Source organism: Hippopotamus amphibius, chromosome 11 (assembly GCF_030028045.1).
Source record: "Hippopotamus amphibius kiboko isolate mHipAmp2 chromosome 11, mHipAmp2.hap2, whole genome shotgun sequence".
Classification (NCBI taxonomy): Eukaryota; Metazoa; Chordata; class Mammalia; order Artiodactyla; family Hippopotamidae; genus Hippopotamus; species Hippopotamus amphibius.
The window spans coordinates 71,706,351-71,730,064 of record NC_080196.1 but is presented as its reverse complement, the minus strand read 5'-3'; the positions used below and the strand labels follow the sequence as shown (position 1 = coordinate 71,730,064).

The window sequence follows — 23,714 nt, the reverse complement described above, 5'->3', positions numbered from 1 at the left end:
CTCTACATACCCACACTAGCTTCTCTTTTCTCAGCACATAGTGTGTTTGCGTTCTCTGTTCCTTGCATGCATATTTTCTCTTCTGTGAGATTATGAACTTCTTGAGCAAGACTATAATCCTTTTCCTTTGTATCTCCCACAGGACCAGGCACATATACATCCAATCAATATCATTAATTGTTTGATTAACACCATGGAAGGATTTTACTTATATCTTTAGAGCAATTATTTGATGTAATGTTAGATTTTCAGATCAGTCATCAGGGCTGAGATACAGGTTCGATGAGAGCCCTGAGTTAAGTCAACAGCAAAGGAACACGGCTCCTCTGTTCTACTCTGTAAAACCTAAATATGCTTTGAGACAAGCTCCTCCCTGCACTGACCCCAAACATTGCCAGTTCCTAAATGAATGACAGTCGTCTCAGCAGGGGAGGGATTTAAAAAGTCTAGTTCTTTTTACTAATGAAAAGGTAATGAATGCAAAAAAAATTTTTTTTTTAATATAATGAATGCAGTATACTCACATGCAAAAAAAATTCATAGTATAAAAATGTTTGAAAAAAATAAATATTTCCTCCTCACAGATTTCTAGTCCCCCACCCCCTGCCCAGTGAGATGTAACCACCATTAAGATTCTCACATATCCTTCGAGAATTTGTTGTGAATACGGGCCTGTATCTCATGTGGCTTCACAAATCCACATCTGATTTTGTTTTTACTAAATGCATTCAAACTGTGTCTATTGTTCTGCTCTTGATACTTTTCCCCTTTCCCATAATCTCACTCATATAATTTACCTCTGTGCTTTTTAAAGGTATATGACATTACTGTGTTCAGATAAACATTTATTCAGCCAGTTCTCTAATGGAAATTTAGGTTGTCTCCAGGTTTTTGCTTTTATTGCCTCAGAGAACACCCTTGTATTTACATTGTTGTGTACTTGTCCAATGTAACTGTAGGCTAAATTCCTAGAAATGGAATTCCTGGGTTAAAGAGTGTGCATAACAGGAAAAACTTTTTGGAAAAATTCAAACATACTCAAAGATAGAGCAGTTATAATGAATCCCCTACACACCTACCATCCTGCTGCAAGTACTATCATTTTATGCCTAATTTTGTTTTATTTATATCTGTACCAACCTTCTCAGGTAAGCATTTCTCTCCTCAGGTTATTTTAAAGTCAGTCCTAGACTCAATATCATTTTACCCATAAATATTATTTGCTTTTCATTTTTGATAAGTATTTTAAAATTACCCCCTGAATGAGTCATATCAGGTTTTACATCCATTAGTGCCTATTTTCCTTCACTGTCATGAACACTGGGTATTATCTTTGCCACCTGATGATTGAAAATGCAATTTTTAATAGAGTGTTTAAATTATGAGTGAAATCGAGCAATTTTTTCATGTGTACATTGGCACTTTCAATTTACCTTTTCCCCACTGAGTTATATTTTTTAATAGATTAAGAAAATGGAACACTCCATACCCCTTCCACTTTTCTTTCAGTTCGTCTGGTCTTTATTCCTCTAAAAGTTTATCTTTTCTTAAATAAAAAAAAAAAATCAGTCTTCTGCTTTTGTCCTTCTGGAGTTCTATTATGTTTGGAAAGCCCTTTCTTAATAATTAGACTTTTATCATTTCCGCTTTTAAGTATAAATCTTTGATTCATTTAGAATTTGTTTTGAATAAGAGTTGAGATCTGGATTTAGCTTTACTCCCTCAGTCCTCCTCATCCTCCCCCAGGCTAGCAGATTGTCCCAACACTATTTACTCAGTAGTTCTTTCCCAACTAAGTTGATATGCCACCTTTATCACAAACAGTTTTGTGTCAGATACAAATTCCTGTATGTACTGGAGTCTGTTTCTGTAAACTCTGACCCAGTGCTATCTAATAGAACTTTCTGTGATGAGACTGTGCTGTGTCTGTGCTGTCCTCAACTGCTACATATAGCTGTTGAGCAGTTGAGCTGTGGCTAGTGTGATTGAGGAAATAAAGTTTTAATTTTAAAAAATTAAGGTAAATCTTAATAGTCACATGTGACTAGTAGCTACCATGTAAGTGCAGCAGGACCAGGCTATTGATGTATATCTGTTTGTGACTATTTATGTATTACTACCAAATCTTTTTTTCAACCATCTTAACCATTTGTAAGTATACAGATCACAGCGTTAAGCATATTCACATCGTTGTGCACCACATCTCCAGCATTTTTCATCTTGCAAAACTGAAACTCTGTACCCATTAAACAACTCCCCATCTTCCCCTTTCCCAGCCCCTAGTAACCACCATTCTGCTTTGATTCTATGAATTTGACTACTTACATATTTCATGTAAGTGGAATCAGATAGTATTTGTCTTTTTTGTGACCTCAGGTTTCCAAAATTTAGTATATTTTAAAGTATGATAAAACTAGTCCAGTAGAGTTTATGTTCCTACTTCTCTAACACAGGCTAGCAGATTGTCCCAACTGCCCTTTAGTTTTGGTCTATTTGTATATAAATGTGTGTAAATATTTTATTAAAAATGGGGCATAATATTTCATAATATTTCATAATATTCCTATAAGTATGGCCTAGTTAGCATACTCTTCTTTTTGGCAAGAACAGTTATTTGTAATTTTTTTTTCATCCACATAAAGTTATTCTTTATAATATAATTCCTTTGAGAAAGAGCTACAGGAATGTCTAAGTTCCTGTCCTACTTTTTGATTATGGTAGCTTTATACAACAAATTCTGTTAAATGTTTGCTTTGTGGAAAAGCATCATAGTATGTGGGATAAGTACATAATAGTTTGGACTCAGATGAATCTGGGTTTGGTTCTTGACTGTTAAGTTTTGTAACCTTTGACAAGTTCTTTAAACCTCTTACCTTAATTATCCCTATCTGGAATATGGGTATAATACCTACCTTATAATGTTTTAAGGATTGGATTATGTCAAGTGCTTGATTAGTTTGTTGCCTCACATACAGGCCTAATAAATTGCCATCTTTGTCATCATAGTAGTAGTACCATTAGTAGCTTGTAGTAGAATTTTGTAAGTAGTATTAATGATTCATAGTGAATTTGAACTGTTAATCATTAATCTCTTCAAAGCTTCATTTTTATGTCTCATTTGAGTTTGTGACAAATCTCAGAAACATTAAACGTTCCCTGGTTTCTAATAATTAGAGATTTTAAAAGTATTTTTCATTTATTGTATGCTGGAATCTGAGAAAGTCCATAGGTTGCAGGGAGGGAATGAAATGTACTGTTGATGTTCAAAAGAGTGATTTTAAAAAAATCAGTTTATATGATTTACCTATCAGCATTAAAATGTAAACTTAGATAATTTTTAAGTTTCAAAACAGATGTGTTCACACTTGGCCATAAATATATTGAAGTGTCTTTTTGCTTGGTGCTTCTTCATTTTGAGAATTTAGCATGTATGTTTTCCCCTTTATTCCCGGACTTTAAACTTAGATCACTGTCAGACTTTTACTGAATTATAACAGCTAGTACTTTAAGTAATGCCAACCCAAGTTGAAAATATCCATTTCTTTAATGAGTTGGTGACATTTTAGTACAATCCTTATTTTGAAATTTGCTGAAAACTACTTTTTTTGGTTGATTTTTATTCATGGTATTTTAACTTTAAAGGCAGTTTTCTTTGAAAATTGGGAAGTTGGGGAGAACCCTGTTGTATGCTCTTTCAGTGTTTACGTACACTACTGATTGATTTGCCCCTCCAGTCACTTAAATTGCGTGAATCAGGATTGTTAAAAATCCTTTAACAATTTGGTGTTTTTATTCTCTCAAAAATAACACAAAACTGATGTATGAAACCATTTATATTTTTAATATTCTATACCTTGAAAACCAAGGGTCTACTTTTTGTCTGCCTCTTTCTTTATATGTGGGAACCTGAGATCTTACCTGTTTGATTTGAATTTGCTAGAATAAGCATGTAATCTCAGAGCAGAGTGAAGTAGAGTCTTACTCTTTGAAGACTAAATCCTTAGTTCAAATACAGGTTTTTTAGTACTGAAGGGGGAGAGCTTTCAGTTTGGAAGATTGCATACATTGATGGTGATTTTAAAAGATGTAAAATTCAGAGAATTAAACTTAGAACGTTCAGCATTCATAGATTCTTATTTTTGTTGATAAAAAATCAACGATAATAAATTTGGAGAAATTAGTTTTAGACCTTCTTCCTTTAGTACTTTTTTCTGTTATGTAAAATAAAGCAAAACTGCCTCTTGGCCTTAAACAATCTTTCTGGTTGTACAATTTATATATTAAACTGTTCCCTGTGTAAATTTATACTGATATGCTTAGAAGTCTTGGTAGAGATGAATAGCATCAGCTCCTGTCTCCTCATGTTACCCAGGCAAAAAGCAACAAGTACCAATTATCATTCAGAACCAAGTATTTATTCCATAAGCCTGTTGGCTCTAAGGGAAGGAAACTTAAAACTTACTAGTTTGGAATATTTAATTTGTTCCTTAATTAGTTCTTAAGTTAACATAGGCTGTACATACCTATGCAGTAATCTAGAACCTACTTGAAGATTTAGAGTATTTGCATGTGTGTGTTGTGTGTGTATATTGCTTAGGTGATGTGTTTGGGGTCCTTTGGAATATTAAGTCATTAATAACTTTACTTCCTGCATTAATTTTAGGTCCTTGGATTAGAAAGGATCTATCTTTTCTCTATTACCAATACTTTCAAACAGTTCATCTAACTTATTAATGATCCAACCATCATAACAATATTTCTTTATTTTGCTGAAGATAAATATAGGTTTTATTTTAACCTTATAACATATTGGCTTGAAAATGCTGATATTTCTTTTAAAATTAAGTGGTTACAGTGCCAGATCAACCACATGGTGTTTATAGTGTTGATATGCCTAGTATGTGTTGCTTAAAATAGTGTTCATTTGCTAACCAGAACAAAGAAATTATTACCAAATAGATAAGTGTATGCCTTTTCTGTATAGAAGCAGGTTAGAGTACTACCCTGTAAAATTGTGAGAATTTTAGAGGAGGATAAGAGGAGGGGCTTTCTTGAAATTTTGCTTAGCAATAAATAGAAAATTGATTGAATCAGAATTGCTTTCAGACAGATATATTTTTTTCTCAGTGTTGAATTCTAATTCAGAGATGAATGTCAGATATTGATAACAGTTTTACTGTCTCTCCCTGCAATTAAAGATGCATTCCTAAAATTCATTTCTCCTTTATTGTACTTTTTAAATTTGTACACCTTGAAAACAAGGCATTTCATTTAGGCATACTTGTAAATATTTTTAAACCAAGCATTCTTTAAATATTATAAGCCAAGCAAATATTATTTGGGTAGAATCAATAAAATGATTCCACTGCAGAACCCTAAATCTGTATTCTTAACCATTTATGTTTAATGGTCTCACTATAACATTAATAATAGAAATCATCACATTGCAGTATTTTATGAGTAGACTTATAGGGGAAAGAAGGTCAGAAAGCACTATTTTAGAATAATGTGTTGAATTCCATTGGCAAGAATATTTCGTGCTATAGCTTACAGAAGAGTGATTTCTGAGGAAGTTTTACTAATTTTTACATGTATTTGGAGGTGAACTTTTGAAAAAATCCTGTCCCTCAAATGGTGTTCCACAGCAGTTTGCTAAAGATATTATTAGAATTTTTTTGTATAAAACATGAGGGTCTTGTGACAGTATCTATGATAGCAGCTTACCTTTCTCTTTAGCTACAATTTGATGCTTAAAGTACTAGAGTACTTTGATTTGGGGGCAATAGGGTAGGGAGAAGGACGGGAGTTTTCAGAAGACTATGGGCAAAAGCAGTTAAAAAAAAAAAAAGTCAGGATGAAGGAATAAATGATGATGCTGTAAAGGAAACCAAAGAGCTTTAAGGATCTTTCATATGTTTTCTTTGTTATTTTAGCCTGTGTCTAGGTGCCCTAAAATACAGAATGTCTCTACTCTGCTAGGCTCCTGGTCCTCTGAAGGGCAGAGTACATCATTAGGGCCTAATAACCATTTTGTGTTAAAGATATCTTAGGGTTTGAAAATTCACCTATGTTTATTTTTTGGTACCTGGTATACAACTTTAAAAATCAGGTGGGAAATAAAACTTTTTTTTTTTTTAAGAAAATAAACTGAAATTGTTGGAAGAAAAATCAGAAGTTACTGTGAGGCAGTGCTGAAGCAGTATAAAAAGTAATAAAATGCATTGTGTTTTGAAAAAAAATTTTTTTCTTGATCTGTTACAAGTATGTGACAGGGTTTGAGATAACTAAGAAGAAATAATTTGTGTTAATTTTGCAAATTTATTTGAGTACCTACTATTTTGAAAATTTTGATTATATTCTTATGAAAAAGAAAAATAATTATACTTACCTCATAGACAGCTAGAAATCACCTGAGCATTCTACTAATTTGAATATATCTGAGAAACAATTTATCAGAGTCATAGTGGCACAAACCTTTGCCTTTTGTCATGATTTAATATTATATCCTCAGTGTCTTAGAATGTCAATAAGCATTCAATTAAAGAATTGCTTTGTGGAGTCCAAAAACTCTCTCTGAGATTCTGAAGAAATCGGTGGTGGGTAGCCATTTTTTCCCCTCCATGCTTTTCCTAACAACAGTATTCGCTGTCCTTCTCCCTTATTTCTATTCGTCGATGGTGTGCCCCTTCAAGGAAGTGATATTGAGCTAGTTAAGTGCCAGGTAATGCTATACCTGTCTTTTAAAACAAGCACTCAGAACAGCTTCCTGCTCAGAGCCGAAAATGAAGTCTGGGAAAGGTGGGAGTCCTGGAAAGTCAGTGATGGCAATGGAAAGTGTTCTGTCCAGGAGCAGATGGAACTTTGCTGGTTTGTGTGTGTCTGTATCAGGTAAGCGGGAATACCAGGAGGCAGAGTAAGGTGGTTTCCGTTGCTTTGTCTTCTTCAGAGAAGATGGTTAGGGAATTTCTGGACTTATTTCCCCCACGATTGCTTTCCCAAGAGTCATTTCAACATGGAGCAGGCTAGGGCTTCCGAAGCACTAGATATGTGGTGGTCTCAAATAGAGTGCCCCACTTAGTTCTTTGTACCTGTCAGAAAATATTTTGCTTTTAATTCTTGACTTTTCTTCTCTATTCCTACCTGCCTTTGTATAAGGATAGTTATATAGAATTATTAAAACCAAAGCTCTTTGGAACATAATATTTGGAAGAGATTTCAGTGATAACTTTCTTCCATTGTTTAAACTAGTATGAAGTTACCTAGGTATGTAACCTCTGAGATCCTTCCCAGTGCCTGCAAGTTTCTTATGAAGTCTAAGTTTCTCTGAAATGAAGAAGACTCAAGAAGAGTACTATCAGAAGAGTAGATTATTGTAGAAGAGTATTATCAGAAGGTAGATTATTCATTCAACAAATGATTATTGATTTTGGGGGGAAAGAAAAAGGTCTGTTACACTTTTAAGATAATACTGCTTAAAGCAAGGGGAATAGAGTAGATAGCTTTTTATTTGGGAGAGAAGAGTGTTTATTAACTTTGATCATGTTGAAAATGTCAAAATAGTATAAAAGAGTATTAAAAGCAGCTCTTAAGTTTCTTGGATTATCCTTTCCAAAAATGTCCATGCATGTATTAGATTAAACCATATGAACTTGCCGTTTTCATAGGTGAAAAACTATCAAGTATTGGCAGTTTCATATAGTTCTACCTAATACAATCAAGTATATATACCTTTACAACTGCGTATATAATAGTACTGGTTTACCTTTATCAAGCACTTAGAATGTATTATCTTCGTTTGTCCTTGTAGTTCCTTTGTAAAATCATACAATTATTTCCCCTCAATGAAAAAGTCAAGGTATAGGGAAGATTACTTTTCCAGAGTTGCACAATTAGTAAGTGGAGAAGCCCCAGATACATGTCCAGAGAATTTGACGTTTGTCTGTGCTCTTAACCACTATGATGGGACCATCCTTTAAGTACTGTTTTACAACTTGTGAAGCAGTGCATCTGCGACATTTTCCCATAACTGGTACATACGTTTGTGCCATAATTCTATGATCTACTGCTAGACAATTAGAATATTTTCATTTGTTTATTATAAATAGTTAACATCCTCTATCTTCATGTACCAGTTTATTTTGCAGAATTGATTTCTAGAAGTGGAACTTCTGGGTCAGAGGGTATGCACGTCTGAAATTTTAATAGATATTTCCATAATACTTTCCAAAAACTTTGTGTCAGTTTCCACCACTGTGTGATTGCCTATTTTCCCATTCCCTTGTTAGCAACAGATGTGATCAGTCATTTCAAAATGTTCTAGTTGCTACAATTTTTCATTTATTGTATCTCTGCCATTTCTGTGTGCCCTCTTCAAAGGTTAAGGTTCTTTTTCTATATGGAAACATGATGTAGAAGAGTGAACAGCCTCTAAAATACCCTGAGGGAGATACGTGGGTTTTTAAAATTTCATTTAAGCATTAAAATTATTTATGGACAGTTTTTTTCATAACTTAGAAATGTGTGTATTTTGAAATAGAGAACTGAGTTGAATTTCTTTTGGATATTTAAATGATCGATCTTACATAGATGTCATTTTACCATATTTACTAGTTTTCATTATTTGCGGATATGAATAGATTACAATTGAAATATTAAGCCTGAAATGATTTGGGGAAATGCAGCAGCTTAAAATCTGCTAGGGAACAAATAGAATTAGAGATTTCAGCAGATTTGTTGTCATCTAACACTTTCTATAAATATGTAGATTCATTAGAATTTAGAGCATGTATTACTTTAGATAAAGAAGCAGTTTTTTATGTTTTGAGATATATTTTTCATATTTTATTTTGTTCACACTTCCATAAACGAATCTGCCTCTTTTTTGTAAATGACTTAAATTTGAATTTTAGTTGGATCTTTAAAATTTTCCAGAGATCTAAAGGCTGACTCTTTATCAGCTATCTTCAGGGACTTCCTGTGAAATAAGTTGAATTGCACATTATGGGTTTATCTTTCCTCCTTCCCAAATCCCCCTTAAATATTAGTAAAAGAGTGAAAACCACATAAATACATGAGAATAAAGAAGAGAAGAGAAAATGACAGTAAATTTCGCTGTGAAATTTTCCCAAATAAAATTTTCAGTTGTTACCAGTGAAAACATGGGTTTACATGGAAAATAATGTATCTGCCTTAAATATTGCAACAGTACCTAGAGTATGTTGTTGAATTCCTATTTATGCTTTTTTTACTAAGAATTGTGGAGTTATTACTGTGATTGGATTTGAGTCTACCATCTTGCTATTTTCTGTTTGTCCCTCTTTTTTTTTTCTCCTTTCATCTTTTGAGTTAGTCAAGTAGTGTTTTAGTATGCCATTTTATATCCTCTTTTGGCTTTTTAACTGTACTACTCTTATTTTTTTTAATGGTTGCTATACGGGTTCGTTTAAAGGTACAATGTGTATCCTTAACTGATTATACTCAATCTTGAATCAGTGCCACTTCACATATCATGTAAAAACCTTTTAACTATATTCCATTATATAAATCCCTCCCATCCTTTGTGCTGTTGTTGTCACCTGTTCTACTTCTGCGTATGTTTTAACCTTCATAGTACATTGTTATTACTTGATCGTCTATCTCTTAAAGAACTTAACGAAAAATAAAAATAGCTTTTTAACATTTACCATTTCCAGTGCTCTTTCATTTTTCCTGTAAATTCATATTTCTTTCTAGTATCATTTTCCATCAGTCCATATGAAATCCATCAGCTCTAGAATTACCAGTTTTAATTAAACACAGCTACTATTAATACATTTAAATATACTAGTAAATCTACCTTTAGTTGTGAAGCACAGCAATCCTTACTGATATTGTAGCTTTTTTTAACATTTACAGTCCTTCAAGGATAAATTAAAGCTGGCTCTGAAAGAAAAATCTGTAACTGACAGTCCTTTAAAGAAGTTCTCATAAAATAATAGATAAAACTTATTTCTGGACATAGTTTACTTGAGTTTTTGGAGGACTTTGTTAAGTGTCTTAATTAAAGTTTAAGAAAATAACCAGAGTTTAAAGAGGAAAGTCCTACTGACACAGGCTTTTCAACTTGCAATAAGTTACTGCTTTTCAGAACTGACATTTATTTGGTTATTTGCTGTTCTTGTGTGTTATATTACTTGGTGGGTTGAAGTACTTGTTCACTGTTTGGAGAAAGTGGCAGAAAATAGCCTTTTGAGCAAATTCCATCTGGTGGCAGCTTGGTGGGGATAAGTAATGCTGAGGTGCAGATCAACAAAGGACTTTACCTTTCAGCTTTTTCCTAGATTTATTTGGCTTAAAGCTAAGAATGGGAGCAGGATCTTGATTTAAAATGTCCAAAGCCCATAATATGGCTCATTTTCACTATTTGATCATTCATATGACTAATATTATTGGGTGGCACTGGATACATAATTGTACTATAAACAGTGATTGGATACCAGCTAATTGCCATATATATAAAATATTCACAGATACAAAATCCTTCCTTTCCCGTGAGTGGGAAAGTTAAAGAGGTAGTTACATTGCACTGAATACATGTGATGGTAAAGTACAGAGTACTGCTAAAGTACACAGGAGTTGCACCTAATCTAGACCTGGGGTAAGTCTGTGTTTGCAGCATTGGGGAAACATGTTACCTGAGTTGAGCCTTAAAGAACTTAGTTGGGTGATATGATACAAGGATAGGACAGAGAGATTGGGGAAGGAGTTCCAGGAGAAGAGAATTAACTGTCTGGAACAAAGAGAAAAAAACATTCTATGGCATGATCAATAGTTTGAGATAGGAAGAAAGGAATGAGGTGAGAATGTGGGGAGAGGCTTTGGTATGCTCATGGTTGACTGCACGTCATGCTTAGATACTTGGACTTTTCTCTGGAGGAGATTTTTAGCCATTGGAGCATTTTAAACAGGAAAACAATATTATCAGATTACTTATTTTAGGAAGATCATTCTCACTGCAGTGTGAACCATATTAATACTGGAAATAGGGAGGTTTCTTAAAAGTTGATGAAGTCATCTTAGGCAGAAGATAATGAAAGTGAAAATGTAGAAAGATGTAGATAATTTGGAAACTATTCAGGAGGTAGAACTGATAAGTGATAGATAGGATGTTGAAGAAGAAAGGGTTGAGGACGACACCCTGTTTTCTGGCTTAGGCATTGGAGGTGAATTGTATTACCATTTCTTTAAACAAAAAAGAGGAGGAGTAAGGGAAGAGTAATGATTTGAAACGTGTTGAATTTAAGATGCATGCTTTATTAGAAAATTGAACAGTGGGGTCTAGAATTTAACAAAGTTCTTTTGGAGATAAAGATGGGAGTGGTCATTAGCACAGGACAGCCAATATTGTATTCATAGGTCTCGTAATTGTACAACTAAAATTAGAACTCAAAGCCCGTGATTACATGTCACATCAGTCTATTTAGACATGTTACTTCTATAAAAGACTGTTGAAACACAGATACTTAGAGGTGAGAAAATTCTAGGGTGGAAGTTAACACTCAGGGTTGTCTGTATTCTGAAATAACTCAAAAGAATGAAACAGAGGTGATAGAGGTGAGCAGTCTGTTACTTCATAAGCTCTGCTTGTTGACCAGCAGAGGGCAGGCAGTCCCACAGCTCTGTATTTTCTGTTCTGTGTTGCCCTTAAGGCCTAGGAGCTCAGGTCTTTCAAACACAGATTTTCAGTGTTCTTGTTACACTGAGGCCAGGCATCCAGGGCACGTTTATTTGTCCTTGCTTCCAAGACTTAGACGATGTGTGATTTTTGCTCTGGAGCCAGATCTTCCTTCCACCCCCTGTTCCCTATATCTAGTTCTTATTTTCCCTTAAAGTTTAAGACTTGAGTCATCCCTTAAGAGCTGCCATGGTGACATGAGGTTAGAATAAATCAGGTAGAGAGTCTGAGACATGTAATGGATCTCTGCCTTTTAGATGTAAAAATGTCCAACTTTTGTTCCTAGTTAACTGTTAAGATTCAGGGACACGTTTGTGTTTCCTTGGTCTTAGGATTCAGGGACTAGAAAGGAAGGAATGGACATCAGCTCCTGGGGACAGTACTGATCAGCGTGGTTGGTTCTGCAAAGCAGCAGTGCTGCTCCTCCACTATTTGATTTGAGGAGCTTGTGAAAACCTCCCTGTCCCAGGGTACATCCTTCATCTGCTTGCCGTATGTCTGTAATGCCCATTAGTTTACTTTTCAGCTTTAAGTATTCAAAGCTTAACTAAAATTTAAAATGTCACTAGGACAAACAGGGTTAGTGTAGCAGGACAAATTATTTCTTTAAAGTAGCCAGGACTAACGAGAATAGGACATGAGCAGGAACGTTTAATTAGGTTTAAACTAGGGGATGGGGAAAAAAGATCTGGAACTAGGATTATACTGTTTCCTGTTTATAAACCTTCAATGCCTCTCAACTGACAAATGACATTTATGGAGAGTGTATACTGTATGCCAGGCATTGTTCTCATTTAATCCTCAGGCCAACCCTGTGAGATAATTACAGTTACTGTCCTTATTTTGCAGATGAGGAAACTGAGGCAGAGAGAGGTTAAGTAATTTGTCTGAAGTTGCTTATGGAAGAGACAATCTGTATTTACCACCGTTCAGTCTCCCTGTATATCTTATGCTGTCAGAACAGTTCCTTGCCCCATAGTAGTCACCCTGCAACCCAGATAGCCTTTAAATTGACTCAGTACATGGGCTAGCAGGGACTAGTTAGCATAGCAGTACATAGTTTAAGGAAACATGGAAAAAGAAGCAGGGACGCTTTTTTTTTAAAGAACTTTTATTGAGATACAGTTAACATACAATAAACTGCATATATTTAGAGTGTACTATTTGGTATCCCAGTCTCCCAGTTCATTCCCCCCCAACCCTCCCTGCTTTCCCCACTTGGTGTCTGTATGTTTGTTCTCTACATCTGTGTCTCTATTTCTGCCTTGCAAACCGGTTGATGTGTACCATTTTTCTGTATTCCACATATATGTGTTAATATACGATATTTGTTTTTCTCTTTCTGACTCACTTCACTCTGTATGACAGTCTCTAGGTCCATCCATGTCTCTACAAATAGGGACACTTTTAAAAGTTTTACCTCACAGCACCTGCTCTGTTAAGTTGGGGGGAAATGTGGATAATTGGTTATTTTTAATTACTTAGTGTCATTCTTAAAATGGTGTCATTGCTCTGAAATTGGTAACTCACAGTGTTCAAGTTTTCCTTATTAGGGTAAAAGAGCTCCTCAGAAGTTTCATTATAAAAATGTGAAACTTTGTTTAGTGATATAATTGAACAAATTAATGAAGGCTAACTTAGTTGACCTGGCACTGTTAGAGAATGTTTACATTTAGGTTTGGTTACACTGCTGAAAACATCTGTTGTACACTTAGTAAGTGAATTATTTCTTTCATCTTCATTGAATTTCATCTTCTATTTTACCCTCTTTTCATCTAAGTGAAGAGTGCAGATTAAGGAATATCTTCATGTAGAAAATCAATTGGGAAAATCCTCTGTTTCAGAAACAAATAGTACATTGTCCCAAGAGGTGTTTTTTTTTTTCCTTCTTACAAATGGTCTCCCAACTACATTTGTGTTCTTTGGCATTGACAGTGTAGCATAACCAGAAATCAGTTCTAGGCAACTTTAGGCAAAGGACTTGGTGAAGAAGAAAATTAGAACTGATGATGAAGGCGGGTTTGAGTTTATGGCTCTGAGTTCCACCCTCCTTACCGTGGAGAACTGAGAGGTAGCTGATTGTTCTGGCCATGTCAGTGTGAAGCTGAAAAGTCACACTGTGGATTTTCTCAAGTCATAAGCATAGGAATAAAAATGTATATATTTGTATCTAAGTTAAAGAAAGATTGACTTTCCAAGCCAGTCACTATTTGGGGGAAGGGAATGCTGTCACCTTTGTAAAGTTGTGAATTATAAAAGACATTTCTGTTGGGTTACTGAATGTCCCTTGGGGTTTGTTTCATTTATAACATTGCCTCAGGCCTTCTGCTGCATCCTGTTGGAATGACCTCCTTTTCAACCCTGTTCTGGCAGCTGTGCTGTGGCTCTTTCCCTGGGATCCTTCAGGCTTGTCACATGACAGACATGAACTGTGACCCCTTTGTTCCTTACCCAGATGATTAGTTGTCCGTAATTTTTTTCTATTTAACAGTTTTGCCTTATCTTCTTTCCTCTTTTCCCAGTTCATTTCCGTTTTTATTTCCTACCTACACAAGACTTTTTTGGTAGGAGTTTAATTTTTTTTAATTGAAGTATAACATCAGTGCAGAGAAGTACACAAATCATGAATAAACTCACTGAATTTTCACAGCACGAACACACCTATGCAGACAGTACTCCGGTCAAGAAAGAGAACATCACCAGAGTCCCAGGAAACTTTTCCTATCCCCTTCTGGTTACCTCTCTTCTCTCTTAAGGGGAAACATTATCCTGACTTCTGGAGCTTTGCCTGTTTTTAAGCTTTTTAGAAATGGAATCAAACCATATGCATTGTTTAGCATCTGGATCATGTAACCTTTCTGTGACGTTTGTCCATGTTGCTGAGTTTGTTACTGCTGTGTAGTATTCCATTCATATGAATGGTCCACAGTTTATTCTGCTCTTAATGGGCATTTGGATTGTTTCTAGTTCAGGGCCTTTATGAATAGTAGTACTAAACATTCTCATACATGTCTTTTTACCAAAAGACATGACATATTTCTGGATATTTACATAGAAATGAAATTGCCATGACATAGTATGTCCATCTAGCCATTTAATGTAAAAATTCATGTAAAACACTAAATGAGTGATTTTGGGGAAACTCTTGGTAGGAAACATTTATAAACATATATAAATTCGGCTTTAGCATAATATATCTAATTTTTGGCTAAGAAAAGTGTCTCTCGTTAAATGTACTATAATTTTAAACAGATAACTCCTATATACAACAAAATTGCCACTCAGTGCCTGTGATGTGCTTTATTAACTTTCTTCCTAATATGTCCTTTTATCCAGTGTTCCAAAGCTGAGTTGGTGGGCCCATGCTGTAAAAATCTTATGAGAATATTTTGATGGTGATAATTTACAGTAGTTAAAATTACATCTGTGTAACACCACCTCTAAGTGGTGGCGCCTCTAAGCAGGGAAGAGTAATGTGCTGGTGCTTGATTGCCATGCTTAGCCCAAGCTTCAGAGGCTGGCACTTGTATTTGTACAGATTGCATTCATTGGCAAGACCCCTGCAAAGGTGATGAGAGACTGGCTCTACATCGTAGAGGGTCTCCGGGAGAAGTAGCCAGGCAATTGTGCAGCCTGGAATAGTCTTTCTGTCCTTTTTTTTAAATGTGGATTTTCCAAAACTTGTTTCATGGATGCTTTTGAATAAATTTAACCTAATGAGTATAGAAATGTGATTGTGATATCATATCCCTTCAAAAATGAATAGTATCTTTGAAGGAAATTTTATTTGACTGTGAGATAAAGTACACCCAGTCATTCTGTGAACATGTAGAATTAAGTTGACTTGTTTTGACCATAGTGTCTTGGAGACCTTAAAGAGGATTTCCTTACCTTCCACCAAAATAAAACAAAACAAAAAAAGCCCCCAAAATGAGAGGGAGTAATTAAAATTTGATGGTTATAAAAAGATAGTAATGGAACCAGAAGACTCACTTCCAGTGTTAGGTAGATATCTTTGCTTGTGTAAGTCTTTTGGGTAGAGAAAGGAAGGTTACCCATTCAATTGGGATGTTTTTGAAACAAAGTATGGTTAAAAAAAAAAAAAAAATATATATATATATATATATATAAGAATGGGAGAATAAAGGATTCATTTTTGCCAAATTATTTTATGTCTGAGTATTCTGTATTTTTATTTCTTCTTCCAGGCTTTTTTTTTAAATAGTGGTGTATAGACATTGATATTTAGGAAACTTAATACAGAAGTATTGGGTTTCATTCAATTTTGAGTGACATTTAGAACTCACACAGGTTGTTCTGCTTTAAACAAGCACTTTCAATTGAGAAAATATTGCTGATAATCTGCATTGTTCTGTGTACTCTGCTAAGCCATAGAAGGCATAGAATGATAGTCCCTGTCCTCAGAAAGCTTAGGATCTAGGGGGTAGGTGCTGGTGGTGGTATCATATACAAATTACTATAATACCATGTAAGATAATTGCCACAGTGAGAATTCTTACAGGGAAGGAGATGGCAAGTAGACCCATTTGAAACAGGTCTTAAAGGATGAGTAGGTTGACCTGGAATGGCCTTTTGCTGATCTCTGCATTGGGAAGTATGGCTGAAGGGAAGCCAGATAATGCGTTTGTACCTGATATAGTATAAAATATAGAACAGGCTAAGAGTGTTCACTTTAGATCAGATTAAAAATTGAGTACCAGCTCCGTGTTGCCCTGTGACCTTAAACAGGTTGTTTTAAGCTATCTAAGCTCAGTTTCCTCACTTGATCAGTGGGGACAGCACCCATGTAACTTGCTGCAGTGTGGTATGAAAGAAAAGAGATCATGTGTAGAAGGTGCTTAATGTAGCTCTCAAAGTGTAGCAAGTGCTCAAGTAGCTATGCTAGAGAGAGGAACTGTTGCAGGTTTTTGAACCATGGGGTGGTGGGATCTGAACCATCTGAGACTTTCACTTTCACTTTTATAATTGACATACAAAAGACTGCACACATTTAAAGTGTGTAATATGACCAGTTCTTACAAATATACACAAGTGAAATCATCGCCACAATCAGAATTATGACCACAGCCATCACTCCCAAAAGTTTTGTCTAAGACCTGTAAAGAGGACAGTCTGCCCTGTGATGTGCAGCAAAGAACGGAGTGAAGTGGAGAAGTCAGCCAAGAGGCTATGGCCGTGGGCCTCCCCCGAGAGCCTGGGCTGCTGGAGGACAGGGTTGACCTACCTCATGATATTACCTCCAGCACCTAAACCAGGGGCCAGAGGCTAGCAGGCTCTTGCCGAAATCAACAGATTCTCTCTCTATGAAAGATTGCTTGTTTTAAACTTGCTTCTCCCTTTATTTTGTTTAGGGTTTAAAAGACAACCTTTTTGCTTCTGGGACATCCAACCTGACAGCCACCAAACAGTTGCTTCGTCCAAGAATCACGAGAATCTGCCTCAGGGACCTGATCTTCTGTATGGAGCAGGAGAGGGAGATGAGGTATTCCCGAGCTCTGTACCTGGCCCTTCTGAAGTGACCACGGCCCTCTCCATCCAGATCCTTGCTACTTACTGCCAAAGAAGACATAAAGAGCAGTGTCGCATGGTCCTGAAATTTCGGTTTCTGGAAAATAATCATTGATAGGGAAGGCCATTGTTTACAGTTATAAACTTTTATTAAATCTTAGTTATGTATCCCATGAGGATCTTAATGACTCGGATTCAGCTTTTGAAAATTGGTTGTAAAATACAGTTTACACAGAAGTAGGCATCTGCCTACCTATGTGTTTACTTACAGCGAGGCTTTGTTCATTACTGCCTGCTTCATTTGTCAAACTATTAACAGGTAAGGTGTCTTTCCCTAATACAGCCTGCATGGAGATGCAGTGGGGAAGAAAGGAAGAGTCACCACTTACTAGGAAACTATGTATTTCATCCTACATGGAACGTGACTCAAAGCATTAGGTTTTCTGGGCTGAAAGCAGAAGTTGCTTAGCAAATTATGACAGTCGCCTTCTGTGGTTGAAGGTGACAAGCCACAGGGTGAGCCCAGTGGTGGCTTTGGTCGGCTGAGTCCCATTGTGTCAAGACATTGACAAACGGGGATAGTTTGTGCCTGAGGTTGCTATTCCCTTGTTCACGTCACCATGTGCTGCTTCTGATACCAAGTGAGGGGACATCCTTGTTGGTGAAGGATGATATACACTGAAGCTGCTGATATACCTTGTTGAAAAATGGAAAAGATGGACAGTATAGGAAGGAATGATGGGGCATTGCCTCCAAACTGATGGAGGGAAAATGAAAATGGAATCATAAAACAGGAAATATGCTGTATACACCTAAGAGAGGGCAGTGGTTGAATTGGAACTCCAAAGCAACCAGTACATTTTGTTGACAGGGAAAAAAATCACAGCCCAACCAAAAAGGAAAATGTATCAAACATTTTCAAACTAAAGTATTTCTAAGGGAAGAAGTTATTCTTTGTTTTTTGTATTGCTTTAAATTTCACGGATAGTTTTATAAACTCTTTTAGTTACCCTAAGTTTTAAGCATCTTGTTGCATTTAAAAAAAAAATCCCAAGTGATGATTAGAAATTTTTAACAATGGGATTCCATTTTGGATTCTATACTCAAAAGGTAATGTCAGCATCTTACTCTTGGAAATCTTGGCTCTACATATATTATGAGAAGCATGATATATACACTCCCCTGAGGAGGAAGCTGACATTTTGCAAAGCAAATCCTCTTTTTTTTTTTTTTTTTTTTTTTAATTCCACTTTTGTGACATGTAGCTGGTGAAAAATAATAGCTGTAGTTAGAATCACACATAGAAAGAATAAGTAAATCCTCCAAAGATGGTTTTTTAAAAAAAAGGAGGTGGGGGCAGGGAAAGCTGTGCTTCTTAGAAAAAGAATTCAGGGGGAAAAAACCTCAAGTATGTTATTCTTCATCCTGTTCTCCCCGTCGGGACTGTTATGGCCGTATTCTGTACTGTAGTAAGTTTTAAATTGGCCACGTTTTCTGTTTCAGCAAGTTATTATATAAAAATGGTATAAATTATGTACATGTTAAAAAGAGTCCTTTAAGAAGAGATCTATACCTAAAGTTGTTTTTGTATATTTAAATGCTTAGCTTTATTTTTTGGTAAAGTGCAGCACACTCCCATATTTGTGTATAATCTTATTGATCAGATGTTTAAAATTATTTCAAATACTTCATTAAAATAATTATTTTATTATAAGAATAACTTTGCTCAGTCACTGACTTTGGAAATATCTTTGGACATCAGCCCCTGAGGTTGGGGGCTGGGCAGTGGGTCTTTCTTGGCCAGGATTGTTACCTTGGAGCATTTGGGGTCCAGAACCTCACTTCAGATCCAAGTTCCTATAGCCCTTTCTTTGAAATAGTTGTAAATTTGCATGGTATTTGACTCACAATGAAAACTATTCATATTCATTACAAAAGCTTTTCTTGGCCCATCAAGGTTTTCTTACAAAAGTATTCTTTTTCAAGATTTATCTTTAATATACATTTTTAAATTTTGTGTCCTAAAGTATACCTTAAACACAAAAGAAGAAACCCAGAGGACCCAAGGTATTCGTCCACTCAGTTTGCAAAATGGTGGCCTTGGGGCTGATATGGTCTCTAAATGCGCTCTCTGCGACTCACACGGTGCTGCCGATATTTTGATTCACAAAAACCTATACATCCACTTCTTTTGAAAAATGAGAAGATCTGGAGTCACTAGGTGTACCCGTTTGTATGCCAGTCTGCTGGAGCTAAGCAGTGGCTGTCCACTTTAGATGTGGGGGCGTAAGTTCACCTTTCCTTGCCTGATCCCGTTAAACATTGACATTTGAGACTCTCTGCCTGCAGTATTGATCTCAAGTGATGAACACTAAAAGGGAAAAGTGCTGGAAATTCTCCATCTACTTACTATTTTTTAAGCAATTTTATTGAGGCATGTTTTACATATAAAATTCACCATTTTATCCATTTAATTTTAATATAACTGATGGACCTTTTAAATTATTTCCTTCTGAGTATCTGTAAGATTCTTCTCCTCTTAAAAGAAGCGAAGTTTAACATTCTTTTAAAGCCTATAATTTTTTCTTTTTCTTTTTTTTTTTTTGTTGTTGAATGAAAGATTCTTTAAATTCTGTAGTGCTTTAGCACTTTACAGTTTTCAAAAGTTTCACAGACATGATTTCATGTAATCCCATAATAACCCTTTTTCCCTACCACTATATTGCCCCTCGCCCCTTCCCTCTCCCCACTGGGAACCACTGGTTTGTTCTCTATATCTATGAGTCTGCCTCCTTTTTGTTCTATTCACTAGTTTGTTGTATTCTTTTTCTAATATAAGTAATATCATACGGTATTTGTCTTTCTCTGACTTATTTCACTTAGCATAATGCCCTCCAAGTCCGTCCTTGTTACTGCAAATGGCAACATTTCATTCTTTTTTATGGCTGAGTAGTATTCCTCTGTGTGTGTGTGTGTGTGTGTGTGTGTGTGTGTGTGTGTGTGTGTGTGTGTGTGTGTGTGTGTGTGTGTGTGTGTGTGTGTACGTACAGACACACTACATCTTCTTTATCCATTTGTCTGTTGATGGACATTTAGGTTGCTTCCCTACCTTGGCAATTGTAAATAATGCTGCTGTGAACATTGGGGTGCATGTATCTTTGTAAATTAGTGGTTTTGTTTGTTTGGGGTTTTTTCGGGTATATACCCAGGAGTGAAATTGCTGGGTCATATGGTAGTTCTAGTTTTAGCTTTTTGAGAAACCACCATACTTTTTCTACAGTGGCTGCACCAACTTACATTCCCACCAACAATGTACAAGGGTTCCCTTTTCTCCACATCCTTGCCAACATTTGTTACTTGTGGGTTTTTGGTTGGTTGGTTTGTTTTGTTTGTTGGATAATAGCCATTCTGACAGGTGTGAAGTGATATCTCATTGTGGTTTTGATTTGCATTTCCCTGATGACTAGTTATGTTGAGCATCTTTCCATATGCCTGTTAGCTATCTGCATTTCCTCTTTGGAAAACTGTCTGTTCAGTTCTTCTGCCCATTTTTTAATCAGGTTGTTTGGGTTTTTGGCTTTGTTTTTTTTATGTTGAATTGTATGCATTGTTTATATATGTTGGATATTAACCCTTTATTGGTCATATCATTTGCAAGTATCTTCTCCCATTCAGTAGGTTGTCTTTTCATTTTGTCAGTGGTTTCCTTTGCTGTGTGAAAGCTTTTAAGTTTAATCAGGTCGCATTTGTTTATTTTTGCTTTTGTTTTCTTTGCTTTAGGAAACGGATCCAAAAAATATTGCTGTGATTTATGTCAAAGGGTGTTCTGCCTGTGTTTTCCTCTAGGAGTTTTATAGTATTCAGTCTTACATTTAGGTCTTTAATCCATTTTGAGTTTTATTTTTGTATATCGTGTTAGAGAATTTCTAATTTCATTCTTTTCAAGTAGCTGTCCAGTTTTCCCAACACCACTAACTGAAGAGACTGTCTTTTCTCCATTGTATATTCTTGCTTCCTTTTTCATAAATTAATTGACCATAGTGTGTGGGTTTGTTTTGGGATTTCTATCCTGTTCCACTGATCTGTGCATCTGTTTTTGTGCCAGTACCATACTGTTTTGATTACTGCAGCTTTGTAGTCTGAAGTCAAGGAGCATGATTCCTCCAGCTCTGTTATTCTTTCTCAAGATAGTTTTGGCTATTTGGGGTTTTTTGTGTTCCCGTACGAATTTTAAAATTATTTGCTCTAGTTCTGTGGAAAAGGCCATTGGTATTTTGATGGGGATTGCATTGAATCTATAGATTCAATGCCTTGGATGGTATGGTCATTTTAACAATATTAACTCTTCCAATCCAAGAACACAGCATATCTTTCCATCTGTTGGTGTCAGCTTCCATTTCTCTAATCAGTTTCTTATAGTTTTCTGTGTACAGGTCTTTTACCTCCTTAGGTAGGTTTATTCCTAGGTATTTGATTCTTTTTGATGCAATGATAAATAGGATTGTTTCCTTAATTTCTGTTTCTGATAGTTCATTGTTAGTGTATAGAAATGCAACAGATTTCTCTATTAATTTTGCATCCTGCAACTTCATCAAATTCATTGATAAGCTCTAATTTTCTGGTAGCATCTTTAGAATTTTCTAAGTATAATATCATGTCATCTGCAAACAGTGACATTTTTACTTCTTCCTTTCCAGTCTGGATTCCTTTTATTTCTTTTTCTTTTCCGATTCTCTGGCTAGGACTTCCAAAATTATGTTGAATAAAAGTTAAAGCCTATATTTCTTGAAATCTGCTTTTAGGTAAATTCTGTTTCATTAGAATTTTGGCAGAACTTTATTTAGAATTAAAACCACTTACTCTAGTTATGTCATAGTTGCAGCAAAAAAACACAAGCAATATTAGGGCATATTCTTTAGAAAAATAAGGAACCAAGATTTCAGGCTGATTAAGTTGGACTTTATACCTAGTTGTATAGTGAACCAACTAAGTGTTTATGAAACTTTAACCTCAGCAAGACTCAGTGATTCTACAGGAAATGAAAATATAATATATCCTATGTTTATATATGACCTGGTAGCCAGTTTTTGTTTTGTTGTTTTTAGCATTATTTTTTCAGATACTTTCATATGCCTTGCTGCACTGAAACTTTTTTTTTTAGCATTTAGGCACAGTTTACATCTGATATCTTTTCTCTGACTTTTTAACAACGCTTTGGTATTTTCACATGCATTTCAGCTGTATGGCATTGGTGCAGTCGTGTTTTCACGGAAGTTATTCCACCAGTTAGAAATTGTTCCAAGTAGAATATTTTTGCCATAATTGTCTTTGGGAAACTTTGAGAGACTGCTGTGCACGCGAGAAACCTAAAGTGTTGGCCACGTATACTTGGACACTGACTGGTTGGGTGAGAGGAACAGATAATGTAACAGTTACAGGTTTAGAATTTATGTAGACTTTGCACATTGAATATTTGTGGGAAGAAAGTACTTCCAAGGAACTCACTTGAAGACTTTTGACTTTGTTAGTAAAACATGATGAGGGCAGTTTTCATGGCAGCTCTTCTCCTTTCAAATAACAAGGTCAGGTTAACATCTTTCTAAGTTCTCATATTATAGGTAGCACTGAGGCAAGATTGCCCTGGCTGACATTGTCGCCATCTCAGCCTTGCCTCTTACCAGCTGTGTGACCGTGGGTAAACTATTTAATCTCTCTGCCTTTATTTCCTCATCTGCAAATAATAGTACCTACCAGTGAGGTGGTTGTGAGAATTTAATTTTGATAGATGAAGCCCAGAGAAGAGTGCGTCACATGTAGCAAACACTCTATTTGCTAGTAACGGTGGTTGTTTCAATTCCAAATGGCATAGTTCTACCTCCTGCCCACCGCCAGTACTGGATTGTATTGATGAAACTCATGAGTTGAATGCATGAACCTAGTGTCTTATTTTAAATAGAATAAGCTCATGCAAAAGTCTAATGTATTGCACTGGGGGATTGGAGGGTGGGAGGGTAGAAGGAGAAAAGTATGATTCTATAGTAGAGCCATTAAGCAGAGTAATTCTTATGTACATGGCTTTGCCTATTAAGTTTCTTGTAGGTTGCAAAGCAGTAATGAATCCGTGCTGTTACTCTTTTTTTTTCTTTTAAGCTCTTTATTGGAATATAATTCCTTTACAATCTTGTACCAGTTTTTGAGGTACACCAAAGTGAATCAGCGGTATTTATACATATATCCCCACATCCCCTCCCTCCCGCGACTCCCTCCCGATCTCCCTGTCCTGGCCCTCTAACGCATCACCCATCATCGAGTTGATCTCACCTTGTTATACAGCAACTTCTCACTAGCTATTTTACATTTGATAGTGTATCTATGTCTATGCTACTCTCTCACTTTATCCCAGCTTCCCCTTCACCCCCCACCCCAGCCCCGTGTCCTCAAGTCCATGCTCTACATCTGCATCTCCACTCTT

The 23,714-nt window shown here is 35.8% G+C and overlaps 1 protein-coding gene across 2 annotated transcripts in view; it reads left to right on the top strand.

The window, feature by feature from the left end:
• TAF4B (TATA-box binding protein associated factor 4b) overlaps positions 1-18,959 on the top strand; it is a 99,081-nt gene extending 80,122 nt beyond the window's left edge. For both annotated transcript variants that reach the window (XM_057700340.1, XM_057700341.1), the window contains one exon: positions 17,086-18,959. In XM_057700340.1, coding sequence (XP_057556323.1) covers positions 17,086-17,253 — 168 coding nt within the window. In that variant the 3' untranslated portion in view covers positions 17,254-18,959. The remainder of the gene's footprint in view (positions 1-17,085) is intronic.
• Positions 18,960-23,714: the final 4,755 nt, after the last annotated feature.